At 44.5% G+C, this 25607-nt stretch overlaps 1 protein-coding gene across 1 annotated transcript in view; it reads left to right on the top strand.

The window, feature by feature from the left end:
* The window catches only part of DOCK5 (dedicator of cytokinesis 5), a 77541-nt gene extending 52384 nt beyond the window's left edge, over window positions 1–25157 (top strand). Inside the window, exons 32-52 of the mRNA XM_069877556.1 lie at window positions 484–542; window positions 1727–1881; window positions 3702–3787; window positions 4280–4436; window positions 4733–4773; window positions 4880–4970; window positions 5708–5827; window positions 7014–7103; window positions 7876–7980; window positions 9753–9894; window positions 12159–12240; window positions 12420–12504; window positions 13264–13350; window positions 13792–13968; window positions 15621–15704; window positions 16318–16455; window positions 16563–16729; window positions 17445–17622; window positions 19903–20041; window positions 21344–21459; window positions 23451–25157. Coding sequence (XP_069733657.1) covers window positions 484–542; window positions 1727–1881; window positions 3702–3787; window positions 4280–4436; window positions 4733–4773; window positions 4880–4970; window positions 5708–5827; window positions 7014–7103; window positions 7876–7980; window positions 9753–9894; window positions 12159–12240; window positions 12420–12504; window positions 13264–13350; window positions 13792–13968; window positions 15621–15704; window positions 16318–16455; window positions 16563–16729; window positions 17445–17622; window positions 19903–20041; window positions 21344–21459; window positions 23451–23552 — 2401 coding nt within the window. The 3' untranslated portion in view covers window positions 23553–25157. The remainder of the gene's footprint in view (window positions 1–483; window positions 543–1726; window positions 1882–3701; window positions 3788–4279; window positions 4437–4732; window positions 4774–4879; window positions 4971–5707; window positions 5828–7013; window positions 7104–7875; window positions 7981–9752; window positions 9895–12158; window positions 12241–12419; window positions 12505–13263; window positions 13351–13791; window positions 13969–15620; window positions 15705–16317; window positions 16456–16562; window positions 16730–17444; window positions 17623–19902; window positions 20042–21343; window positions 21460–23450) is intronic.
* The last annotated feature ends 450 nt before the right edge of the window (window positions 25158–25607 follow it).

Below are 25607 nucleotides of genomic sequence, written 5' to 3' on the forward strand. Positions count from 1 at the left end.
ACATAGTCAATGTTTGCCATCCTTTTTTCTGCAATAATGAGGACTTTAACAAGCCTGGTAATGAAATATTTTTCCATTCTCCAGTAAAGCTTTAGGGAAAAACATCAAATACAATAAAATTCTGGTAGAACTGCATGAAGCAGCAGGACTGCAGCTTCATTCTGCCTTCAGGGAGCCTTCAGTCTCTACCAGAATGGCACGTGGCTCTTCTCTTGCTCTGTGCCTTGGGCATCCTTGCTGGGCAGGGCAAGGAAGAATAAAGATAAGGTGAGGAACTTCTTAGTAGACCCTTAGTATGGAAGATCATCTATGAGACCCCTTTGTATTAGTGCCCTGCAAAGCCAGGTTTGTGTGTGTTGTTCTTTTTAAGGAGAGGGTAACAGATTTTGTCATCTTGCCATTAAATTTCTCCGACAGCTTTGCAAAGGTAATTTTGCTGCACAGGTCTTTTTCATCTTTTTATTTCTAATACTTTTTTTCTAGGTATGGGGACATGAGGAAAGAAATTGGCTTCAAAATAAGGGATATGTGGTATAATCTGGGTGAGTTCCAGCTCAAGAATTACCTTTATTCAAGCTCTCAAGATGGGTTTCAAATCCTTTATTTCCTTTAAAAACTGTTCGTGTTTAATGTGGGGAAATACACTTAAGGCTTTTAGAGCCCAAGATCTCTTTTCCTTTTACTGTGAATAGCTTGCAAAAGCTGATCTTTCTTCACGTCGGCTGCTGAGATAATGTCTTAGATTCCTTATAAAGGAAGTTCTACTATATGAAAGACAAGAGCAGAATTCTCCAGAGAGCCTTTGTGATTTGCAACAAGTAGGCAATTAATTTCAATTATTTTCTTGGATTATTCCTGAATTTTGGAACTGTAACATCATAATTCTGCCTCAAGTATCCATTATGCATGTACCACGTGTATTCTAAGCAGAATGGCTGCGTTTTATAGAGTCATAGAATAGTTTGGGTGGGAAGGGACCTTGAAGCCCATCCAGTCCCACCTGCTGCTGTGGGCAGAGACACCTCCCAGTGGATCAGGGGCTCCAAGGCCCATCCAACCTGGCCTTAAACCCCTCCAGGGATGGGGCAGCCACCACTTCCCTGGACAACCTGTTCCCCACCCTCATTGTGAAGAAATTCCTCCTTGTGTCTAGTCTAACTCTGGCCCTCTCCAGTTTATCCCCATTCCCCCTTGTCCTATCACTCCAAGCCTTTGTGAACAGTCCCTCCCCAGCTTCCTTGTAGCCCCTTCAGGTGCTGGAAGGTCACTGGAAGGTCTCCTCAGAGACTTCTCTTCTCCAGGCTGAACAAGCTGAACTCTCTCAGCCTGTCCTCATATGGAAGGTGCTCCAGCCCTCTGATCATCCTTGTAGCCTCCTCTGGACCTGTTCCAACAGCTCCATCTCCTTCTTATGCTGACGATTCCAAAACTGGACACAGTACCCCAGATGAGGTCTCACCAGAGAGGAGCAGAGGGGCAGAATCTCCTCCCTCCCTGCTGGCCACGCTGCTTTGGATGCAGCCCAGGACATGGATGGTTTCTGGGCTGCGAGCGCACATTGCCAGCTCATGTTGAGCTTCGCATCGACCAGCACCCCTCAAGTCCTTCTGTGACTTTATATGTCCTTACTTTATAGGAGTTACATGCTTGAGCATGTAGGTATCCAAATCCCTCTTTCAAGCAGCCGCGTTTCATTTGGATGTGTCTCATTTTGTCTTCCTTGCAGGTCCCCACAAAATAAAATTCATTCCAGCAATGGTTGGCCCAATCCTGGAGGTAACCCTGGTGCCAGAGCCTGAGCTACGGAAAGCCACCATTCCCATCTTCTTTGATATGATGCAGTGCGAGTTTAACTTCAGCGGGAACAGAAATTTCCATATGGTAAGGGAGCCTGGTCTTCTCAGTGCAGCTGTTCCACACTGTGCGTTGGGCAAGAAGGAGAAGGGAACGTTTGAACAAACCCAAAGCAAACAAAAGAAACCTCACACAAAACAAACCTTGTGCCAAACAGTATGGGAAGGTATTGTTAAGTGGTTTTGTAGGAGCCAGGACTCCTCAGTTCTTTCCCCAGCTGCACCTTTGCATGATTTTGATAGTGAGCTCCTCTGTTTTCCTATTGTTGTGAATATCCACATCTAAACTGTGAAGCAAAGTAGTGTCTGGTTACATTTAATACAATATAAATCCACCCCTGGCAAATTTTTGGCTGTAAATGTGAGTTGCCGTAAAGAAAATCACTGGACATTCAAGTGTTAGGACTATACGGCTGTTTACATACCTGCAAATCCCTCAGTAGCCTCAAATTTGACAACACGTTTTTGAATCCTGATGCCACCAGAATGGAAAGGATTGTAGTGAGAGAAAGAAAGAACGGGCACGATTTTCTTGAGGCTACACAAGTACATGGATAGAGCTGGGAACTGGACTCAGATCCCTAGTTCCTCCAGAAGATACCTTTTATTGGTAATGAGAAAGCACCAGAAAGTGAGGAAGGAGAAAGAAGATCTTCGCTTTTGCCCTGAGGTTGAGTTTTTCAGTGTAGTTTCTCCGGACTTATTCTTCCAGCCCTTTCCTCCGGGGATACTGGACATTAACATCTCAGCTGGCAGGCAGGGGACACTGTAGTTCTGCTGCAGACAGTCTTCTCCCTGGAGATAGGTGGGAGCCATCCATCCAAAAGGCAGCCACCTTGGCGTTTCAGCCTGTTGTCAAATGTGACGTGCACCTCCCCAAGCACCATCCTCGCGCCAGCTCAGACCCCAGCTTCAGTGCACATAGGGGATCTTTCTTCCCTTGGGGTCATCAGTGAGGTTGGCCCCAGGGCCTCAGGGGTTTTTGGAACTGGCAGAAGGAAACAAGATGTGGGGCATGGATTTTCCGTATCAGTGGTGTTTATATGCGTAGCTGGCATAGTTATAACTTAGCCTCTGTACCTGACCTGCTTGCACATAACAAGGCATATCTCCATGGCCAGAGAGGTGATCACACAGGACTTGGTCCTTGCAGCATGAGGAAATGCTTTAATTAGGGATCACAAGTGTTTATGCTGGTCAGATAGGTGTGACTTGTCCTTAAATAACGGTAGGAGTTCCGTTTCTCAGGGTGAGCATATAACCGTGCTGGATGTTAAGGTGCTTCTCCATCCTAGCAAAACTGAACCTCTAATGGATGGAGGAGAATCACAGAATTGGTGAATCATGGAATTATTTGGGTTGGAAGGGACCTCAAAACCCATCCAGTTCTACCCCCTGCAATGGGCAGGGACACCTCCCAGTGGATCAGGGGCTCCAAGCCCCATCCAACCTGGCCTTGAACCCCTCCAGGGATGGGACAGCCACCCCTGCTCTGGGCAACCTGGGCCAGGGCCTCCCCACCCTCACGGGGAAAAAAATTCCTCCTACTATCTAATCCAAATCTCTCTTTCAGCTTAAGAGAAGGGAAAACATTACCTCAGAGCATGAGTTTCTAGTGACTGTAGAATGAGAGAGGAAGGACTTCTATTTCCTTGCTCCAATCCTATCATCTTGGCTTCTTACCATTTTTATTCTGCTCCTGCAATGAAAGCATCCTTCATCTTTGCTTGTAAAATCAACAACTGATGGCAGGGCAGTTCAGGAGCAACAGCCTCAAGCACTGGTGGTGTTCAGATGTTCAACTCTTGAGACCTGCTGTCTATTTGATGTGGGGTTTTGCCTTTTCAGTTTGAAAATGAGTTAATAACCAAGCTGGACCAGGAAGTGGAGGGTGGCCGAGGAGATGAACAGTACAAGATACTGCTGGAGAAACTGTAAGTTTTATAAAGAACACGGAGGGTCTTTTTTTACAGCTTCATGGGCTATTTTTCTAATGCAAATAAATGCTTATTGATTACCCCAGTGAATCGGGAGACAGTGCAGTTGACGATGTTCACCACTCTCATAGTGAAGAAATTCTTCCTGTGTCTAGTCTGAATCTGCCCCTGTCCAGTTTATCCCCATTACCCCTCGTCCTGTCACCACAAGCCTTTACAAACAGTCCCTTCACAGCTTTCTTGTAGCTCCTTCAGGTACTGGAAGGTTGCTATAAGATCTCCTTGCAGCCTTTTCTTCTCCAGGCTGAACAAACCCAACTCTCTCAGCCTGTCCTTGTACAGGAGGTGCTCCAGCCCTCACATCCTTTGTAGCCCTGTGTGATTCTGTTACCAGAATGGCTGTTTGCATAATTTACACTGAAATTCTATTTACCATCGCTCAGAACCGTAACTGAGTATTCCCTTCTGTCTCTCCGGGTCTCCCTGCAGCCTCCTAGAGCACTGTCGGAAGCATAAATACCTGTCTGCTTCTGGAGAAGTGTTTGCTTTGCTGGTGAGCAGCCTCTTGGAGAACCTGCTGGACTACAGGACGATCATGCACGATGAAAGCAAGGAGAACCGCATGAGCTGCACCGTCAATGTGCTGGTAATAGTGCGAATAGTTTGGGAAATGTGGGCTTGAGACCTTGTTCCACTGCAAGGAGCCTGTCTAACTTCAGACAAGCTACTTGCTCTCTTTCGCTCACTCCTTTTCTGGAGGTAGTAGTAGCCCCAGGTTGTGTTTAAGGGATGGTGGCAGGGGATATATCCACTAACTAGGCAAGACAGCAAAGATCATTGAAATATCTAAAACTGATGGTTAAGTTCCTTGTCCAGAGGTGATTATGCAAATCCATGATGCTTTACATTGTGAAAGTTTGTTTTTTTTCCTATTCTTGGCAGAATTTTTATAAGGAGAAGAAACGAGAAGACATTTATATCAGGTAGGCTGTTCCCCTCTGTAAACCTGCAAAGGAGCTTTTATTTCTCTCGGTGTTCTGTATGCTGCTGCAGGAGTTTTTTGAATAACAGTTGCTTTTGTTTGTTTAGGTATCTGTACAAACTCCGTGACCTGCACACAGACTGTGAGAACTTCACAGAGGCAGCGTACACTCTCCTGCTCCATGCAGAGCTGCTCCAGGTATTACACAAAAGCCAATTTTTGTTTCCACTGTCAGGGTATGGATTTTAAATTAAGTGCAAACAGCTCAGAATAAGCAATTCACTTTTCCTTTTTTTGTTAACATGCCTTTGCATTAATTGTGTTCTGCGTTCATTGAGGAGCCTCACAATTCTGCAAATTGCCTAGCAGCTAACTGGATGAAAGCAAAAATATCATAGAATCATAGAATAGTTTGGGTTGGAAGGAAACTTAAAGATCATCTAGTTCCACCCTCCAGTTAGCCTAAATGAATTGGCCTAAACCATCTCAGTTTGATTTTAAATCAACCTCTTGATGTCATCCACAGATTAATAAAGCATACGAGTTCAGTTAGTGTCTGAGCATAAGACCTTTAAGCCAAAACCACACCAGTTATGGAGATATAAATAAGCTTGCATCAACATTTTAAAGTTTCTTTTAAACTGTTCAAGTTTGGATGAATTCTTAAACTGATTTAAAATGAACTTGGAATCATAGAATCTGTCCAGTCTAAATCTGGCCCTCTCCAGTTTATCCCCATTGCCCCTCGTCCTATCACTCCAAGTCTTTGTAAACAGTCCCTCCCCAGCTTTCTTATACCCCCTTCGGGTTCTGGAAGGTCTCTAACTTTCATGTAACTGAAGTTTTCTGTCTGCTTAAATGTGTAATGGAACAGGAGAGCATCATCTGAAAATGTTCTAGTTCTTTCAGCTTTGCTTTTTTTCCTTCTGTACTAGTGGTCCGAGAAGCCCTGTGTCCCTCACCTCCTGCAGAGGGACAGCTACTGTGTCTACTCGCAACAGGAACTCAAGGAAAAGCTCTACCAAGAAATCATCTGCTTCTTTGACAGGGGCAAAGTAAGTCTCTGCAGGGCTCCTGTAATCCACTGGTAAACGCTTGGCTTGGTGAATGTGGCTGGCAGAGGCCGCTTTAACCACTTCTGATATAAGCAGATGTGATTCTATACCAGGAGTTTGATGCTTAAGCCTGACCTTTTAACAGAGACCGTTAGCAGGGTATGTTTGTCCGGGTGGCATTTGAATAATTCTGTTTCCTCGTGGATCAAAGACTATCTGAAAAACGAACCCTGTTGAAGATATTGGTAGATGAGAAAACCATAGGTGTTTTCCTTTTTCTTGGTAGCAGCTTGTGTCAGGTTTTTGCTTTGCACACGTATGGCTTGTCCAGTGGATGCTGAACTCATAGAATCACCAGGTTGGAAGAGACCCACCGGATCATTGAGTCCAACCATTCCCATCAGTCACTAACCCATGTCCCTCAGCACCTCGTCCACCCGCCCCTTAAACCCCTCCAGGGAAGGTAACTCAACCCCCTCCCTGGGCAGCCTCTGCCAGGGCCAAATGACCCTTTCTGTGAAAAATTTTTTCCTGATGTTCATCCTGAACCTCCCCTAGTGGAGCTTGAGGCCATTCCCTCTCGTCCTGTGCCTTGGGAGAAGAGCCCAGCTCCCTCCTCTCCACAAGCTCCTTTCAGGTAGTTGGAGAGAGCAATGAGGTCTCCCCTCAGCCTCCTCTTCTCCAAGCTACACACCCCCAGCTCTCTCAGCCGCTCCTCCTAAGGCTTGTTCTCAAGCCCCCTCACCAGCTTTGTTGCTCTTCTCTGGACATGCTCCATCCTGGTTGCACTTTGGTTCTCTGAGGGCCAAATGAGACAAACCCAAGGACGTGCAGGGGGTGAAGAGTCAGTGGAGGAGGAGACCACCGGGGCTTCTCTAGTTGGCTATTTGAACATGTCCTTCCACCTCTTTGTGTCTCAGTTTTCCCCATCAGAAGTAACAGTAGAAACCTTTGTAAACCACTTTCAGATCCACAAACCAAAAGAGCTGTGTGACTATAATAGTTACTGCAAAAAATGTGGAGTGTGGAGTCTAAGGGAAAGTTGGCAGCGCTTTAAAGTACTCCTTGAATTAAAATCAGCTGAAGTTTTTGTTTACCTGTCTTTGGTAATGAATGCTTTTAACTGAGCCTTTTATTTTGCTTGTGCTCTTCTTCCCCCACCTGCCTCTCTTCGCCCTCCATGGAGATGTGGGAAAAAGCCATTCAGCTCAGCAAAGAGTTGGCTGACATGTATGAAAACAAAGTCTTCGATTATGAGGGACTTGGTAATCTCCTGGTAAGATTTTCTTTCTCCATTTTCAGCAGACTGCTGACTGCTTGAATTAATATTGTTGAGCAGGATAAGCCCAGAATACGCTTAAGTTAAAGAGAAACAAACCAGCATAAGTCCCAGGGTTTTGTAAAGCTTAATATTTATATATATTTTTTCAGAGTGTGTGGTTTTGACCTTGTAATTAGCATGACAATACTGTGTGGAGATGTTTAGCATTCTTAGTGGTAATCAAATAAAGTAACATTTGCATGGTGTATTTTCAGGCTCCATAAATCTCATCACCTTGTTATTTCTGTGATAAAACTACTGTGTATGAACACAGCACTATAGAATCATCTCCGTTTCCAATTATGTTTTTTAGTGGTTAAAAGATGTAACCAGATGGTCTTTATGTTCTTTCATATGAGAGTCATCTGCCCAGCTTTATTTCTGCCAGTTCTCTGACATTTGTCACCATTTGTCTCCTCAGTCTTGGAACAGACTTATTTGTAATTTGTGTTGCAATAGTTAAGGATTCCAAGTGTCCTCCTGGAATCGTTAAAAAAAAACATGGCATTGCTCTCATGTCTGCAAACCGGGAAATGAAGTTGATTCTGGCCCAAGGAAACCAAATATTTAACCAAGTAAATGGATAAGTACAAGATACTCTATCAAGCAATTGTAGAAAGTGTTCTGTACTAATAGATCAGGAATTGTCACTGGGAACGTGAGCTACAGGCTGGCAGAGTTTTTCAGTACTCCAATGGGAAAATGCTGGTGAATTCTTCTTTTTTAGAAAAAACGAGCAACTTTTTATGAGAATATTATGAAGGCAATGAGACCTCAACCAGAGTATTTCGCCGTTGGATACTACGGCCAGGGCTTCCCCTCTTTCCTCCGGGTAAGGATTCTTCAGCACTCAAGTTCTGGAGTGGCAGGTACCCTGACAGTTACAGTTCTGGCAGAGCTTCCAAGAAAATGCTGATATCAAGCTCCTTTTCCTTCGAATCGTGGAATCATAGGATGATTTGGGTTGGAAGGGACCATGAAAGTCATCCAGTCCAAACCCCCTTCAGTAAGCAGGAACGTCTTCCACCAGATCAGATTGCTCAGAGCCTCATCCAACCTGACCTTGAATGTTTCCAGGGATAGGACATCAATCACCTCTCTGGGCAACCTTTGCCAGTGCCTCACCACCCTAAAGCACAAGAAATGTCTTCTTAATATTTAGTTTGAACTTCTTTTTTAGTTTAAAATCATCACCCCTCGTTCTGTTGCTACAGACCCTGCTAAAAAGTTTCTCCCCATTTTCTTCTAAGCCCCCTTTAAGTATTGAAAGGCCACAATAAGGTCTCCCTGGAGTCTTCTCCAAGCTGAAGAACCCCAAGTTTCAGCCTCTCTTCACAGGGGAGATGTTTTTGGTGACCTCTGGACTTGCTCCAATAGGTCTGTGTCCTTGTTTTGCTGAGGGCTCCAGAGCTGGACACACTGTTCCAGGTGTGGCCTCACCAGAGCAGAGTAGAATGACACTGAGAGATCTAAATCCTTTAAGTATTTCAAAGCATTTCAACATATTAAAAGAGACAAGGAAGAGGGTAGATTTTTTTTCTGTTAATAGCTTTAATAAAGCTGTTAGATGATTGGGATGTTCTTACATGGACTTAAGTAGAATCTCCCTTTCGTACTTGTGTTCTATCCACTTTCTCAGAAACGTGATTGCTGCCGTTAGAAAATGTTTAGCTTGTGAAGAATTTATCCTGTTGCTTTTCAGCCTGAACCTAATTTTCAGGATCATTTCAATGCTCAAGCACGTTAGTGAGAGTCTGTCCCACACAGAGAATTAAAATGCAAAGGTGTTTCCTGTTTGGGATCGCTGCTAAGCATCGCTGGATCTCTGCTAGCTGTAACACAAGAATCCAGCCAGAGTGAGTCAGACAGACAGGGTGCAGCATACTAGAAAATATTCCCAACTATTATTTAAAATTCAGGAGCATTTACATGTTCAGACTGGAGTTGTTTGAAGTCGCTGGCCTTAAATGGAAGCCAAGCATAATAAAAAAGAAAAATGTTAACTTAGGACTGTGGAATTGGATGGCATAGACGACTTTCACCTCCAAGTTGTGTTTTTGAGTCCATCTCTTCCAGAAACCACCACTGCCTGGTGGGCAGTCTGGAAAAGTAATTGGCCATGGTTTGTGGTTGAGGTTGTAGCAGAACTGCCCCAACTGGTGATTTTTTTAGTGGCAGCTGAAGAGTCGGGAGGGGAATTGGGGTGAAACTCATATCTCTGTGCCTAGAGAGGTCCTTCAGATCATAAGTGATCTGGCGAGGAGCTTGCAGTTCCCTGCGCTGAAGAATTATCTGGGACGCATTTGCTTACTTGAAATCGGTCCCCTGACTAAGATTTCACGTGTTGAATGTGTGAGTTCTTGGAGTGCTGGAAAGCGTGAACATGATCAATAACATCTACATGTGGAACAGTGAATTTTCTAGACAGATACGAGGTTGCTGTTTTCCCTCCAGTTTGTTTCTTCTCTTGTGGTCTGACTCTGTTAAGCTACAAGACAACCCTTCATAGAAACCAGATCTCTGGAGCTACCCTGTTTATGTTGAGAAAGCTCTTTCTCATTGGTTTGTTTCGTGTTAGTTCTCTTTTTCTTCTCCTACCCACAGAATAAGATCTTTATCTACCGTGGCAAAGAGTATGAACGAAGGGAGGACTTCAACCTGAAGCTGCTGACCCAGTTCCCTAGTGCTGAGAAGATGACCAGCACTGCCCCTCCGGGAGAAGAGATCAAGTCTTCTCCTAAACAGTGTATCTTTTGATTCTAAATATGTTTTGCACATTCAAGATCTACCTCTTCCCTAGAATAAGAGAGTTGGTAAACAGTTAATGAGCAAGGAACTTAACTGCTCCAGGGAGACTTGGAAGGCAGGCACTGGGCATGAAAATAAGACTAACCAGAACTGCAATAATGAACTTAAATATATATTGAAAAAGAGAGATAGCACGATATTGTCAGAGTTAAATGAATTGCTGTTAGGCTGAAACCTTAACAGATTGCAGATCAGGATTCGCGGTACCTCCTTCTCAAGCAGATGGTGCTGCAGTATATAGGTGATCCAGTTTGGTATTTAAGTGAAAGAGGTAAAATAGAGGCAGTGAAAGTGGGATGTGAAGAAAGCTGAAGTATGCTCTCTTCTTGCTTTCAGTTCACTAGCGTTTATGAAGTGGCTGGGTTTGGTTTTCGCCCCTAGAAGTCACTTTGTAAGAAGCGTGGAGTGATGATGTTGATAAGTTGTTGGGTGAACAGCCCTTTTTTCTTTGTGCTGGTGGAACTCCAAACTGTGTCCCACCACACTTCCCCAGGCTTCTGTCTTCCAGTCAGTCCAGCCTGGCCTTGAGCAGCTCCAGGGATGGGACATACCTCCAGGGATGGGGCAGTGGAAGGTGGACATGAGTAAAAACCAAGTTACTGGGCTTCTGGCCTGTGTTACAAAGGCCAGGCTAGAGAATCCGATGGTCCATTTTGGCTTTAAAAGTCTGTGTATAAAGCCACAACTCAAGCAGTGATACCAGATGCTTCCCTTGCAATAAGCCTGCCAAGCACTAAATCCACATAGGAAATTAAAATTCATTCAAGACCAAACTTGGTATCAAAAATGCCTCTTCTATTGCTGCTTTGTTTCAGCTACTTCCTTTGCATCTGTTTGTGTTTGTTCTAATGTTTTTTTGGCTCAAGATGAACCTGAACTGCAAAAGTTTGGATTCAGATCTGAACTCTTCCAAAAGTTTGGGGGTGTTTGGTTCCGGGTCTTTGGCATCGCCCCATTGTAAAGGGGAGCAGCTGCAGAGCTTGGATTTGGTACAGGTTCTTCTCGGACTCTTACAAACACCTTCGGAAAAGATGAGGAATTGGAGTGCCCAGCTTGTTGTGTCGTACTAGGCAGGGGTTGATGGCTCTGTAGTTTCATTTCATGCTTTTTTTTAACCTCGTTTGTCTCAGGCTCTTTTTTACTTCTGCTTAGGATCTGTTTCCTTGGTCTTCTGTGATAAAACACCTCGTTCCTCCTTTGGTTGTTTCATAATTGTGTACTGGAGGTATTAATTGAGCTGTACACAGTCTCGGGGTAGCTTTCTGAGCTAGAAGCTGTACAGTGTGCTTAGCGTGGCATGAAGCCCAGGCTAATAAGCTCTCTTGAGAGAAGGAATATTTTAGCTTGGGCTCAGTGCTTGATCTCATGTGGCGGCGCGGGTTTGGGTTCCGATTTGGCTGGAATCCAGCTGGCTTTTCAACGTGGGCAGAATGACCTTGCCTTTGTTTTCAAAATTCTGTTTAGCATTACCCTCAGTGAAATAAAGGATATATGGGGCTCCCCTACCCACTGGTAAAACAGTGCATTTCAGAAGGCAATTAGCTTAAATAAGCTGTTAATGAGGTTCCCTTATTTATGCTTTACTCTTCCGTACAGGTTTTGACTTCTGTAAAGCCTTCAGTATGGTCCTTAAATGGAACTCTGGAGGAACAACAGTTGTGAGCCGTTGTGCTTGAGCATACATACTATTACTAACTGTTTTTTAACGTTCTGCTGTGCTTTGCAGGTGCCAAAGCTGAAGATGAAGTATTTCATTGATTAAAACCTGGCTGCTTTCTTCCTTTAACTTTATTGATCTGAGAATTGGGAGGGAGGGGCAGCTTCACTGAACTGGGTCTGACAATTAGCCATGGGGTGGAGAGATGCATTCACTGCAGAACCGAGTGCGGGATCTTGTTTTCCTGTCCCCAAAGCAGGAATTGGGAGCACCCGGGTTTCTTAAGAGAGTTTGAGAAGCTGGAAATATTCACACAACCCTTATCTTCTGAGCTTTTCGGTTCATGAGTAGTGTACAAACTACAAGAAGCAATATAACGCCTGTGATTGCTGATGAACTACTAAGTATTGTTCTTCAAACATGACAGGAATGCAGGGGCTTGTTGGGAAGTCTGACACTAGATGAAAACAGGAAGGGTATTTCTCTTCCTCTCTTGTTTTCCCTGAAGGATTTATGGTTTTTCATCCTTAACTGTAGTTGCTCAGACGTGCAATGCTTTATTGTGAAGCCTGTGATGAACCTGCCGCCTAATTACAAAGATAAACCTGTTCCTGAACAGATCTTAAAGTAATTTCTTTTCCTTTTTCTGTATTTTTCTCAGCCTGCCTAGGCACAAGGTGAAGTGTGTGTGTTCTGTGTGAATTTGTTTCACAGGCCAGTTTGAATTTGGGTGGTTTTGAGGAGAAAAAGAAGAACATTTGTGTAAGGAGATGAGAAATCTCAGCGTTTCCTCTGCTTCTTTTCAGCTACTACAGAGCAAACGAGGTGCAGCAGTTCACCCACTCCCGACCGGTCAGGAAAGGAGAGAAAGATCCAGACAATGAATTTGCTGTGAGTCTTTTGCTTTTGACATCAGCTGCTTTGGGGGTCTGTGCTATGAGAAAATGATTCCCTGCATTCATTTATTTTGACGGTGTCATTTTGTACAGCACTCTTACAATATTTTTCCTCCACCTGTCACAATGGAATTTTTCTATGGAAAAATGAAAGGGCTGCACTTAGCATTGCAATCTTTACATAAAGCTGATGTGATAATGCCAGAGGGCTCCATAGCTGATGCTCTAATGCTCGAAATCCTGATCTAGGCTCCACAAATATTGTCCTTTCTAACTGCAGCTTCTTTCAGAGTGCACTTTGTGTCCAGTAGATGTAGATGATGTAGCCAACCTGAAGGACGCCAGCTTCCAACCACGAAGCATCAGTTGAGCTCCAGGCCAGCTTCTAAGATTTGCAGTGGCAAATCAGCCTTGGATGTAGTGTCATAGGATGTTTCTTTGGTGCCTGGGAGTCGTACTGGTGCTCATGTGTTGTGGCTGGGCACGTTGCGTTTAGCGCTGGGTAAATAGGCCATAGTCATAGCCCTGATAATATTAATCCTTATGGAAAATAACAGCCCACTGAGCTAATGTCGATACCATTGAAATAGTAGAGGTAGTATTTGTTGCAAAAATAAATTCCATCCCAGTTAGTGAAGGTGAAAGTCATTGTTTAAATCCTGCTAGCCTGATTCTGTGCTCTACTGCAGGAGAGAATTGCATTGCAAGACCAGTATTTTCCTTACCTCTTGGATTTTTTTCCTCCTCTGACTAGAATATGTGGATAGAAAGGACAACCTACACCACAGCATATTCATTTCCAGGCATCCTCAAGTGGTTTGAAGTCAAGCAGATTACAACGGTGAGTTCCGCATATGGGCTGGGTCTCATCCCGTCTGGTCTTTTGCAGAGTAGAGCCTTGCAACAGTTGAACTCCTAGTCCTTCCGCTGTGGGATGTGGCACACCAGTAACTTCAGATAAAAGCAAATATCTGTCTTCTTTGATGTGGTTGTCTTTTTATGCCATCCTGCAGGCAGGTTCTGCATTGCCTCTATAGTGCTTAGGAGAGGGATTATTTCTATAACGTACTCCACAGTCAGCAGCCAAGTCCCCAGGTGTGGTTCCTTCACTTTAAGGTGTAATATCATTCTTTCATTCATCTCTGAATGGCAAGATAATCAGCACAAGGGTCCAAAATCCTCAACTGGAATCAGTTGGGCTGCCATTTATATATAAGGACTTATTTAACTTCGTACTCAGCAGAGGCAAATGAAGGTTTATTCTGTTTCTTCTTGCCATCAGGAAGAGATCAGCCCCTTGGAAAACGCCATAGAAACGATGGAATTAACCAATGAGAAGATCAGCAACATTGTCCAACAGCATGTCTGGGACCGGAGTCTTCCTGTACATCCTCTTTCTATGCTCCTGAATGGGATCGTGGACCCAGCGGTCATGGGGGGATACACCAACTATGAAAAGGTCTTTCTCACGTTTATCTGTAGCTCTTTCTGTCGACTTCTGCGGCATCAAAGCCCTGAACTGAAATATGAGAGGTTCTAGTTCAGTTTTCAGCTGTTCCTCAGACATGGTGTGTTCTGTAGCTGTGTGTGTGTGGTCAGAGCTCAAAGAGGAGGAGAAAAGAACCAAGATTTCCACCAAACCGCAAGGTGGAAACCCTCACGTCTTCAGTGTTTGGTTTTAGCGCTCTGTGTTACTGCAGATGAATGATCTAGCTCTTTGGGGCCTCGTTTATGGTGGTGATAATAACATGATCCTACCTCGTGGGGGCATTGAGGTGCTTAGTCAGCCCAGCGAACGGTGCAAGTAACAAAGAAAAGCAAAAGAGCTAACATTTCTCTGTTGGGTTAAAATGGAATGGTAAAGCAAATGAGGATTTCTCTTTCCAGCAGCTAATCTGCCTTTGGAGTCTTGCAGCACAGAGCTTATATTTCAGAAAACAAAAAAAATACTTCCTCTCCAGTTTACTCCAGTTGAAGAATGCATGTTCTTCTTTGTGATATTTAAGTTGAGTTGCTTTTTCCAGTTATCTAATGATGGTATTCCCAGCACAAAAAATATTGCTTATGTCCGTAAACTGGATGGTGTTAAAACACATTTAGTTCTTCTCAGATGTGTTCCAGTCACGTGAAATGAAATGCAAAAGTTAAATGGGAGAGGATCTGATTCATTTAGGGTCTCGCTGCTGAGTCCAAAGGAGTTGCCTGCTTTGCCAGGGCAGAATTTGGCCCTCAATCCTTGCATTTTATGAATTAAGGTTGACATGAAGTTTAGAATTACAAAAGTGGGAAAGCAGTTAAAACTAGGAAACACAATGTATCTGTAACCACATCTGGAAATACTCATTTCTGGTTCATATTTTCCTATTTCAACTGGAGATGAGTAGAGAACATTTGGCTTTTGTGGGCGGCTAAAATCTTGAGTTTTAATTGTTTCATTGTAGCCAAAAGCCGAAATCTGCGTTTTTAACGTGCGCTTTCTTCTCAAAATAATTAAACATTTTCAAGAAGTATCCTCTGGGACCTACCCGGCAGTGCTTTCACAGGCTCACCTCCTCTTGACATCCACCTTCTTCGGAATCGTGCCACTAGGGCTATAAACACTTGTACACACGGTGCAGTTTATGGGACAGAGAACTAAAGAAAGGCTGAAACAGATCAGAGACATGTTTAAAAACCAAATAAAAAATTATTACGCATTTTATCTAGGAAAAGAATTAAATTCTTCAAGCCAGGATTTGTGATATGTTTAGTAGGCGCGGTGGTGTTGGGCTGCCAGTTGGTCAATGCCATTTCCCATTCCTTTCATAATCATAGAATGGTTTGGGTTGGAAGGGACCTCAAAGCCCATCCAGTTCCAATCCATGGGTAGGGACACCTCCCACTGGCTCAGGTTGCTCCAAGCCGCATCCAATTTGGAGTTTTCTTTACAAAAAAAGTCTTTTTTCTTCCCAGTTCTCAACAAATTCTTCATCCCTCAGGTTTGTTTCAGGGAGATATTAAAACCAAACTTTGCTCTGAGGAACAATGCAATTAATTTGCGCTTTTAAAGTACTCTGAGTTATCTGTGAAAAGCGGTGTAGCCTCGATATCAGGTTTTCTTTTTACTTTCAGGCCTTTTTCACCGAGAAGTATCTTCAAGAACATCCTGAAGATCAAGATAAAATTGAACTGCTTAAGCAACTGATTGCTCTACAGGTGCAGTATTGGGAAAGACTGGGAAGCAGCATGTGTGCATGCAGGTGGCTTGTCCGGCATCGTTGCTTTGGAGAGAGGATACAGATATATGTACAATTGTGTTTTATTTTAAGGAAATTGCTGTGTTCTATAATTGTGGCCTCAAATCATGGAATGATTGGGTTGGAAGGGACCTCAGAATCCACCTAGTTCCACCCCGGCCATGAGCAGGGACAGCTCCCACTGGATCAGGGGCTCCAAGCCCCATCCAACCTGGCCTTGAACCCCTCCAGGGATGGGGCAGCCACAATTACTCTGGACAACCCAGGCCAGTTTCATGTACCTTGTGTTGCTCTGCAAAGTTATTCTGAAATACTTTGCAGCGTGCCATAGATTTTTATTTTTCCTCATGAATGTAAGAAGATATTTGTTACCTTTTCATGGAATCATCAGACCTGATGTTTTGTCAGTCTGACCGTTGAAAGTTGTCTATTTTGACTTGCGTAACAATGAAAAAACACATTGATTTAAGTCCTTTGAGTGTATCTGACGCACGTGACATGCATAAAAATCACTTTCCTGGAAGAGGAGAGCTGATTTGTCGTTTTGTAGCTTCATTTTTCCTTCCTCTCAGATGCCATTGTTGGCCGAAGGGATTAGGATCCACGGTCAGAAGCTGACAGAACAGCTGAAACCTCTGCATGAGAGACTAACAACCTGTTTCAAAGAGCTGAAGAAGAAGGTGGAGAAGCAGTACGGTGTGATAACTTTGGTAAGCATACCCAGGCTTGTAGGCTTTTGCCATGCAGAAATATGACTTTACCCTTTCCGTTTGTGACTTAGTGTTACGTGACTCACCACGAGCCTGTTTGTCTACAGCCTCCCTCTCTCACCGAAAGGAAACAGAGCAGGTCAGGCTCCGTTGTGTTGCCCTATATCATGTCTTCCACGCTGAGACGGCTCTCTGTCACATCCGTGGCATCTTCTGTGGTCTCTACGTCTTCCACGTCATCTGATAGCACTTCCTCCAGACCAGGCTCAGACGGGTTAGTAATCAGCTTTTCTGTGTGATTGATGAGCATAGGGGTCCACCTTTAAGGGGATTAGTTACTCTTAAAATGAAGATTTATTCTGCACACCATAGTAACACCTCTGCATTTAGACCTTTAAATAGAGGCCAATGTTGTTATTTAGGAATGGTTGGACTCGATGATCCAGTGGGTCTCTTCCAACCTGGTTATTCTGTGATTCTATGATTCCATTTCACAGCTAGGGAGTTCGAAGCACAGCTAGGGATAGTTCTGGGAATTGGTCTTTTCCAACCTGCTGATTCTAGGATTCTAGGATTTAAAGGAGCTGCCACACAGGGAAACATTCCCTGGTGTTATTCTCTGCGCCTCCAGTTTGCTCTGTGCTAACCAGGGAGTCTCGGTGACTGCTCGAGGTCACAGCAGACTCAGTGCTGGGGTTCAAGTGCCTCCTTGTGCAAGGAGATCACACTTTCTCTTGTACCTAAGGCTCAATATTACTGCCTTAACTTAGGAGCACAAAATGCACTGAAAATTCTGTGGTTATAACTCAGATTTTTCACAAGAATCATAGAATCGTAGAATGGTTTGGGCCAGAAGGGATCTCAAAGCTCATCCAGTTCCAACCTCCCACTGCACCTCTTATGCAAAACTTGAGATCACAGCTTTTTAAGAGACTTTAAACGTCTGGTGGACTAAAGCTCCATGTTTTTTCACTCACATTGGGCCACAGATCTATTCTGGAGCCTCTCTTGGAGAGAAGAATATCAACAGCTTCCAGAGCTGAGGAACTACCCATGAAGGATGATGGTGATAACCGGATCAGCAAACTCAAGCGGAAGGAGTGGAGTATTAGCAAGTCTCAGGTTATTGTGGAGAAGGAGCCAGAAACAGAACAGACCTCTAAAATGGTAAAAAAACTGAAAGTCATTATAACAGCAATAATAAAATCCACATCAGGAGATTTTAATGTTTCCAGTGCTTTCAGCCATGCCTGTCGTTGGGAACTTCATTAAATAGTGGGAGGGGTTCAAATACCAAAAGCCTTGGTCATCTGAGTAATTCCTGCCTTTTTATTTGGAAAATTTGTGTCACGGACTGAACTGCAGCTTGGCTTAAGGGTGCAAACTGAAAGCCTGAGGCAAAGCTGTTTCATCTAGAATTCTCGATGCCTTCATTCCTTGTAGGAGCAGAGGACTGCGTGATGCGCTCAGCTCCGCGTAGGATTGTTCTGTTTTTGTTGGAGGGAGCAGGCGGTGCCGGCCCACTCAGCAATCCAGCTGGCAAGCCAGATGTTCTGCCGCTATCAGTCAGCATCACTGCACAAATCAAATGTTCTGCAGGGTGAAGATCAGTTAGATAGACTTAAGGAGTTGAAAAAAAGATGGGCTGGTAGTTAGGTCACCAGCTTGGGACTTGGAAAAACTGTTTTATCCAGTCTATATTCTGCTCTAGACCTCCATGGGAGCAGGAGAGTTTACTCCTTGAGCAAATTATTTGCGAAAGAGGGATAAAAGAGAGTTTATACCCACACAAGAGTGTTGTAACGAGGCAAATATTGAAGGGTGTTAGGCATTCAGGTTGACGGTGGGATTCAGAATGATCACCTAGTACAAACAGGTAAAACTTATCCCAGAAGTAGAGTTGTGTGACCTTGGAATAAAACCCTGATTTATGCTAAGGCTGTCGGAGAGTACATGAAAATTAGGCACCCAGGTGTTTAAGCTGGTGACTCGGTGATGTTAATTTGACTTAACACAGGCTGTGTGAATAATGAGAAAACACGAGTTCTTCTATTTCCCTTTCCCTCCCAAGATCTCTGCTGAATCTGGCAGGAACAGGTTATGCTGCGATGTATTTGGGAATTCTCCTCAGATCTAAGGGATGCTGCCAGCACTTGGAGCCTGCAGAATGTTGATTAAAAGGAGAAGTGTGGTTCTAGAATCATGCTGTTTGGTACTGAGAGGCTTTCCAGTCCAGAGGAAAACGTGGGGCTGTAAATACCAGTGGTTCAGGACGCTTAGCCCTCTAACTCTGGAAGAGCTGCCGATGGATTTGGTGGGTTTAACTTACGATGTCGGCTGCTGATCGCTTGATAAAGTCAAACTAGAGGGAGAAGATCTAGGAGAAGGACTGCAATGTGGAGAGCTGAGAGATGCAAACCAGAACACCTGCCCTCCCTTCTCCCCCTAGATCTCCGAGGGCAAATTACACGTGTGCTCAGCTTACCGAAGCGAGTGAGCGGTTAAAGGTTATATTCATGCTAAGGAATGTTGCAAAGTACAGAGAAAGCTGGTTTTATAGCTGCTCTGTTCCAAAGCTGCGTAGCACAGCACAAGAATTGGACAGGCTGATTTTATGCAGCTCTTGACTAAGCTGTTTGGGAGCTAGAAAGCCAGAGGGAACCAGAGGCTGGCTGTGTGTCCAGCAGTTTTGGGCTTTCCAAGTTTTATATTCACTGGACCCCGATGTGTGGTCCCTTCTGCACTGTGGGAAATAACAAACTGCTTAATGATGGAGAACTGGTCTCTAAAAGAGCCCAAGGAGTTTAATTACACGTATAAGTGACAGCCTGCTCTGAAAGGCAATAAACTCATGTTTAAAAGGACCATAATATTCATGCACTGGACTCTTAGGACCATATTCCAATGGCCTCATGATTTGAGTGAAGAACACAGAGGATGTGTGATACTGGAAGGAGTTGAAATAACATCTCCCAAGTCCCAGATGAAAGGGGTTTGCTCTGTAAAGCCTGAAACAAACTCATTCCACAGCCCTGAGGAGCCGGGTGGTACTCACAGTCCTGACTTGCTCCCAGAATTTCATCTAAATTTCTTTTTTGAAAGACTTTTTTTTCCCCCGGAATTCAAAATGCTAGTCAAATGCAACAGTTTGTCAGCTGCTTTTCTTTCTTTCTTAATGTGCTACGGTCATTAAACCAGTTTATTATTGCTACCCAGTTAGTGGGGTCCCACAGAAAACAGAATGTGTCATAGGAGCACAACCTGTGCCTTTTGACATGGCTCAAGCAGTGCAGCGGCTACTCTCCCACGTTTCACCTGAATGCCCCTTTCTCTCTTCCTCACATGTTTTCTGGAGCGCGTTGATGCCTTTGTGACAGGTTTGATTCTCCGATACGTGTGCAGCAGCCCTGCCGACTTCTGATTTTGTTTTCTCTTCGTTTCAACCAGGGCACGTCGGGAAAAGCACAAAGGCCAAAGAGTCTTCAATTAGGAGACAACAGACTGACTTTACTCCAGAGTTCATCACTCCAGCAATCAACGTCTCGCAGCCCACCACCCATCACTCCCAAAACCCCAAGAACTCAAAGTAAGTTGTGTTACAGAGCAACTGCAATATCTGCAGTACTTGGAATTAGAATCATAGAATAGCTTGGGTTGGAAGGGACCTTAAATATCATCCAGTTCCAACCCCCCTACCATGGGCAGGGACACCTCCTACTGGTTCAGGTTGCTCCAAGCTCCATCCAACCTGGCCTTGAACCCCTCCAGGGATGGGGCAGCCACCAGTGCTCTGGGCAACCTGTTCCAGGGCCTCCCCACCCTCATAGTGAAAAGTTCCTCCTTATATCAAGCCTAAATCTGCCTCTCTCTAGTTTATCCCCATTGCCCCTTGCCCTATCACTTCAAGCCTTTGTAAATAGTCCTTCCCCAGCTTTCATGTAATATATATAAAAAATATATAAATATTGTAATATATTATGTAATATATAAATTCAGAATCCAGCGTAGATAATGATCTAAACCAGCATGAAACTGTTGTGAGAGGATTAGAACAAAAACATATGCATTGGAGGGGAACGACACACACAACCAGAAACACAAATGAGTCCAGGAACACTACACAAAGAAAGACCCGTGGAAGGAATGTGAACCCTTACTCTTCCACTTAGCAAGTGGTTTTAATTGACATCAGTAGCAGGACAGCTTCCCAGGAATTCTTCTGAAGTTTGAGTACTTATCTACTCCATCGACTGGAGTTAAAATCAAAGTGATTTCTCAGGTTGAGGCCCAGGCTGAAAGGAAAGTCCGCTGAACGTTGCAGATGTGATAATGGATTCCATTTTCTGTTCTCTCAGGCATGCATTATTCACGTAAGCTTAGATTCATTTGACGAAGATAGAACTCTTGTGGGCATTTTGAACTTAAGGGACCTACCGCTGTGGGTCTGCTTTGACATACCCACTCAGGTTTAGCTGCTAAAGCAGAGGACTTACGAGACTGAAAGGATAAGAGATTAAATGAATCTCCCTTAAAATTCCACTTGGTGAATCCCTTTCCCATTCCTTTTATGATCATAGAATGGTTTGGGTTGGAAGGGAACTCCAAGCCCATCCAGTCCCACCCCCTGTCGTGGACAAGGACACCTCCCACTGGATCACGTTCCTCAAAACCTCATCCAACCTGGCCTTGAACACCTCCAGGGATGGGGCAGCCACCCCTGCTCTGGGCAACCTGTTCCAGGACCTCCCCACCCTCACAGCAAAACATTTCTCCCTAAGATCTCATCTCAATCTCCCCTTTTTCAGCTTCAAACTATTTCCCCTCGTCCTGTCACCACAGGATGTTTTCTGCCTGCTTTAATGTCCTTTCTTGTTGTTGTTGCTTCTAGGTTTTCCCTCGTTGCAAGCCGATGGATTGGCAAGTGCTGGCTTAGCGAGCACCCCGCCTCCACCTCCCCCCAAGAGCAAACCCTATGAGAATAGCAACCCGCGGAATTCTGGGGAGGTAAGGAAATGCGAGCTGACGGCTTTTTGGAAAACAGCTTTTGAGAAAGCAACACCAGCGGAATTTTCCAAGCTGCTTCTAGGGTGGTGCTGCTTGAAACTTGTCTAATCATTTTACTGGTACACTCCCTGAAACCACAAAGGAATCAAAAGGTTTTTCGCTTCAAGAGGCAGCTATCACATGCCATCCTCTGTTGTTTAAGAAGGTGGGACTTGTGTTGTCCTCGGGTAGGCAAATTGGGGGGGTGGGAAGATGTATTGAAAACAAACAACCACAACGAGCCTGAAAAGAAGGAAGGGAAAAATCAGACATCATCAGAAATGATAAATGCCTCACTGAGTCCTCAGCTCAAAAGAATCTAATTTTTTGTCATTAGTCACTTAAAACAGCCTGTGTCATATCACCGTGTTAGCTGCAGCCTTTTTCTCAACATCGTGAAGTTGGTTTCTTTCTAGGAACTTCATAGAACCATAGAATAGTTTTGGGTCGAAAGGGACCTTAAAGATCATCCAGTTGCACCCCCTGCCATGGGCAGGGACACCTCCCACTGGATCAGGGGCTCCAAGCCCCATCCAACCTGGCCTTGAACCCCTCCAGGGATGGGGCAGCCACCGCTGCTCAGGGCAACCTGGGCCAGGGCCTCCCCACTCTCATGGTGAAGAAATTCTTCCTTATATCAAGCCTAAATCTACCCCTCTCCAGTTTATACCCATTTTCCCTCATCCTACCACCGCAAGCCTTTGTGAACAGTCCCTCCTCACCTTGTAGCCCCTTCAGGTACTGGAAGGTCACTTTAAGGTCTCCTAGGAGCCTTCTCTTCTCCAGGCTGAACAACCCCAACTCTCTCAGCCACTTTTTATTTATGCTCCATCGCTACTGTTTCTCTTACACTCTGGGATTCCAAATGGCTTGCAGATACTCAATGTGCCAATACTCTGGTCGTGGTGTCAAAATCGTTTCATCTGCTTCTGAAATCGAGGTGCTTCTGCTATGAGACTGTAATTGTTATCAGAAAGCGTCCTCTAACTGTGCAGGGGATGGATGTTTTCACCAGTCCAGTTTGCAAAGAGGGTTTATGAGTATCTTAGTGAGAGGAACCGGGTGTTAGCGAGAAAGAATTCAAAGAGTGGTCACACTTCAAGTATATTATCACTGACAACGCAGGAAGACAACGTAGCAGATCACTGTTGCAGAGAGAGATAGGACACTGGCATAAAGCCTTGGAGCCTGGGATCAATAGGAGGTTTTCTTCTTCGCCCTTTGGTCGGAACTGACCGTCCTTGTGCAGAGGGGCAGCGGAGCTGCTGTAGGTGGTGTGAGTGGCGGAAATACACCAGCTCCAGGGATGCTGTGGGAGTCACAGGTTGAAGAGGATTAATAAAAAAGCCTCCTTCCCTTGAGTCTTGTAAGAAAACTAATTACTAACATGTCCTGGCTTGCAACGTTGACCTTGGCTTAAAGTCAAACGAAAAGCATTTGAAGGGCTGTAAAGAGAGGTTATAAAGTACTTTCTGAGGGGTTTTGTTCCTTTGTTCTTGTTGTAACATTGACTCTGTCCTCCCCCAGTTAAAATAGGCAATTTTAGCTAAGAAAGTGGTGAGCCACACAAGCTTCGCGTTCTCCTGGCCTTTCATATCTCATTTGTTTACGGGATAAACCTTAAACCAAGCAGAGGGCCAATCTGAGAGACCCCACTAGTGCCGCTTTCTGCAAGAACAAGACTCACTCTACAAGCTCCTGTGCCTGGATGGCATATTCTAGCAACTAAAACATATCTGCTTGTCTTATCTCCTGGGGATGTGTCCTCGTTTTCCCCTGTCATCAATATTTACATATATTACTGATATATAGAGGCTGAGCTCAAAGCAGTTGGTCCATAAGGAAACATCAAGTAGTACAGGACCTTCTGGTTTTCTTGTTTCACAAAGCAAAATGTCTTAACTTGCCAGTAATGGTTTGTTTCCTTGAGTGTTTTTGTTTTATCTTCTCAGGTTGCTCCACCGCTACCCAGTAGACGTGAAGCCAAACCTCCCCCTCCACCCCCAAAAACCAGAAAATCCAGCGTTGTCTCTTCAGAGCAAGGACTGCAGTGAGAACCATCACTTGCTGGTGTCACAGCAAGCACCTGGAGTAAAGTGGCTGCTTCCTTTTTACTGACATGCTGGGTCACTCCGACCCTACAGACTACAGATCTCATCTGCCATTCCATTCACTCCCCGTGGAGTTTTCTTCGGGAAATACCAAAAGGAACTGTTATTTTGACTGTATTGCCAACCTCTGGTTTACCTTTCCAGTACCGAGACACTAATGACGTAGCAGAAGTTGCCCTACTGGAATTCTTGTCTGTCTTTAGTCTTGTCTGCCCCGAGGCTTTTCCCTGATGCCATTTCAGCAGCTCATTCCTGGTGGAAATCGGTTCAGGGTAGTGATTTGCACCAGTGTTTGAAAGAAGGTGAGCCGTACCCGTATAAAATGTGTCCTTACGGTATTTTCACGCAAGCTCATTTCATCCTCGGGGCTGTATTGATGCATCAATCCCTCCTCTGGCCCTGGTGGTGCAGCCAAACCCTGACGAGCACCAACTGAAGCAGCTCCCAGCCATTCCTGAGCTGTGAAACGTCGGCTTCTGAGATGTCAGGTGCCGGGGTGTGATATGCAGTCTCCTAAGATTCTTGATTGCAGGCAGAGACCTGGGCATCGTGAGCAGAATGATCATCATCATATATATTTAAGATGAAGTGCAGACGTTTGCCTTACACATCCCTGCTCGAGGAGAGGCAGTTCCTCACGCCCGATGGAGAGTTCAGGTTCACCAGTACTTCATCATAATTTCACTGTTGATTGTGGTTTTAACACTCTGGAGCAGATGTTCCTCCCTGAATTCCGTTACCTATTTGGTTTGTGCTTGCGTCTGGGACTCGGTACAATATTTCATCCTCGTGCTTTTTAATAGAGTGTAAAAAGTTTCTTCTCTTCTGTGGATATGGGAGAAGAATAGAAGCAGCATTGATACCAGCACTGTCCTGGTACCAGCAAATTTGAGAGGATGTAAAAGTAATTCTACATCCTGACCTTGGAAACAAGGTCTGAGAGTCGCTCTAACCTTTACTTCGACTGGGCAAATTCACAAATACAAATAATTCTCATCCTCTTCTTTTTCCTGCAGCCACCTGTGGCAATTCTTGCACTTTAGTTTATAACCTCCCTTGTTCTGGGTTTTTAACAGCCACTAGACCTTAAGGAGCTATTTAGGTATGGGAGCATGTGAAAGACTTGACAATTAACCACCTAATTAATCCACTCCTTGGATTACTCCACCTCTCTGCAGCTTTTCTTTTCTCGGAGGATGGGGTACTCGGGTTATTTTTCCGTCTAGCTATTTATTCACTGCTCCATCTGGATGTCAGCTTCACCCTTCTATTTGCGTAGAGAAAAGATGACACAGTCTTAGGGTTTAGTGGTTTTAAATTCACGTGATCGGTGCAGAAGGCAGCTGTTAGAATAGCCTGGCCTTACAGTTGCGTAGTGACCACAAATTCAACACAAATATTGTTATTTATGGACCAGACTGACCTTCGACAAAGCATTCCTGAGCTGCCACTGGAATCTTGCTGCTAAAAACAAGGACATCACCATTTGTGGTTAATACTCCTCATGTTGGTACCTCCACTTTGCACCTTGCAGGGCTGCTTGTCTGGAAGCTCTGCTAGAGCTGCGCCGCTGAGGTGAGGACTTGCTCTCCTGCAGCCTTACAGGGAGTTTGTGCAGCTAAGAAAATGCAGTTTAAAAGTCCCTGACGGTGTATTTCTACTAGTAGAAGATGTAGATGCCTCCAAAGATAGTTCCAGCAGCTCTTTCTGTGCCGTGTGGAGCAGGACTGCCCTAAACTGCCTGTCAGAACTGATGTTTCCCAAGAACTTCACTGGTTTTGTGTAAAACATAACTTTAAACTTCCTTTATACATCTTGTACCATTGTAGCTGCCTGTTGGGGTCACTGCTGCAAACCCAGAGAAGTCGGGGGGTTTCTTGATTTGTAGGAATTAATCTCTTCTTGCATCCAGGCCAGATGTTCTGCCACATCGTTCTGCCTCTGCCTGGCCTGTTTATAACACACCTTTTGTCGTGGTTGTTATTTTTCACTGGTGTT

This window comes from Phaenicophaeus curvirostris, chromosome 27, assembly GCF_032191515.1.
Source record: "Phaenicophaeus curvirostris isolate KB17595 chromosome 27, BPBGC_Pcur_1.0, whole genome shotgun sequence".
Classification (NCBI taxonomy): Eukaryota; Metazoa; Chordata; class Aves; order Cuculiformes; family Cuculidae; genus Phaenicophaeus; species Phaenicophaeus curvirostris.